We start from the raw sequence: 1,124 nt of genomic DNA on the forward strand, positions 1-1,124 counted from the left end.
TTTTTATTTTAGATTTTTCTGATACGGTATCTAAATATTCCACAAATCGAATGTTAATAACAAGTGCAATACTTCAACGGCTTGTTAAATTGATAGAAAAAGATTTAAGTTGGTTTATCTAATTCAATTTGACTAGTTGCCTTTGAGACCTTAAACAGAAAATAAGCAGCTAACGATGTTGAAAGGACTCAAGAACCGAGCATATGTGCTTGCAGCTGTAATGTCCTGTAAGTAAGCCTAATTCGGTTTAGTGTTCAATGTCTTATAATATATTCATTTACTGAGTAAATTTAAGTTTTTGTGGACGAAAGATCAATGTGCAATGTCTTCATTTGCAAATAGAAAAACAGTAAAAAGTAAAAAAAATAATCTTCGCTTTTATTAATGTGTTACATTTGTTTCTAAACTTATCAAACACTTCATTTTAAACATTTACAATTTTTAATAAATAGACGAGCAAGTACAAATTTATTTCATCAAATTATAAAAGTAGAATAATATTCGGTGTCTTCAAAAATAAAAACGGGAACGGCATGAAAAACAGAAGCATACTAACCTTAACTATTTTATTTTTGCATTGGGGCTGTTGCCATCGAAGTTAAGTATTTTTATAAATAATCAGAGCAATTAAGGGTTGTAAGAAGATATTTTATTAAAAAAACGACATCCAACGTTTCGCTCATGGGTGTGAGGTATTTTCGAGTTTAAAATTGATGTAACTTGCTAGTTTGTTATGAATAAAGTTATAATTATAATTTGCACTTACTAGATTTCATCACAGTCTAAATTATTCATATATAAATAATAAATAGTCAAAAAACTATCACTAATAGGTATAGCACAATAAATAATGAGGAATAAAAGACTAATAGAATGTAAAACTGTTTATTTAAAATTTACTTGCAGATAATGTTAATTGTGTATTATTTTCTTTTGTTTACATTTGTTATACGAGGGTGGATTGATAAGTTTCCGGCCTAACCAAGAGATGACGCCACTAGGCCTACCTTGAGGTGCCATTCTATAGTACCATCCTTGGATAGCTTGTAGCTATAGTTTCAGCCCGATCTCCTTGCTAGTGTAGGTTTGACAGCACGCTGAACAAGACGCCTCTGTGGTTTTCG

At 30.4% G+C, this 1,124-nt stretch overlaps 1 protein-coding gene across 1 annotated transcript in view; it reads left to right on the plus strand.

The window, feature by feature from the left end:
- The first annotated feature begins 75 nt into the window (after positions 1 to 75).
- LOC108733552 (facilitated trehalose transporter Tret1-like) overlaps positions 76 to 1,124 on the plus strand; it is a 7,679-nt gene continuing 6,630 nt past the window's right edge. The window contains exon 1 of the mRNA XM_018464739.2: positions 76 to 227. Within this exon, the coding sequence (XP_018320241.1) occupies positions 176 to 227 (52 nt within the window). The 5' untranslated portion in view covers positions 76 to 175. The remainder of the gene's footprint in view (positions 228 to 1,124) is intronic.

This window comes from Agrilus planipennis, unplaced genomic scaffold (genome assembly GCF_000699045.2).
Source record: "Agrilus planipennis isolate EAB-ADULT unplaced genomic scaffold, Apla_2.0 scaffold44, whole genome shotgun sequence".
Lineage (NCBI taxonomy): Eukaryota > Metazoa > Arthropoda > Insecta > Coleoptera > Buprestidae > Agrilus > Agrilus planipennis.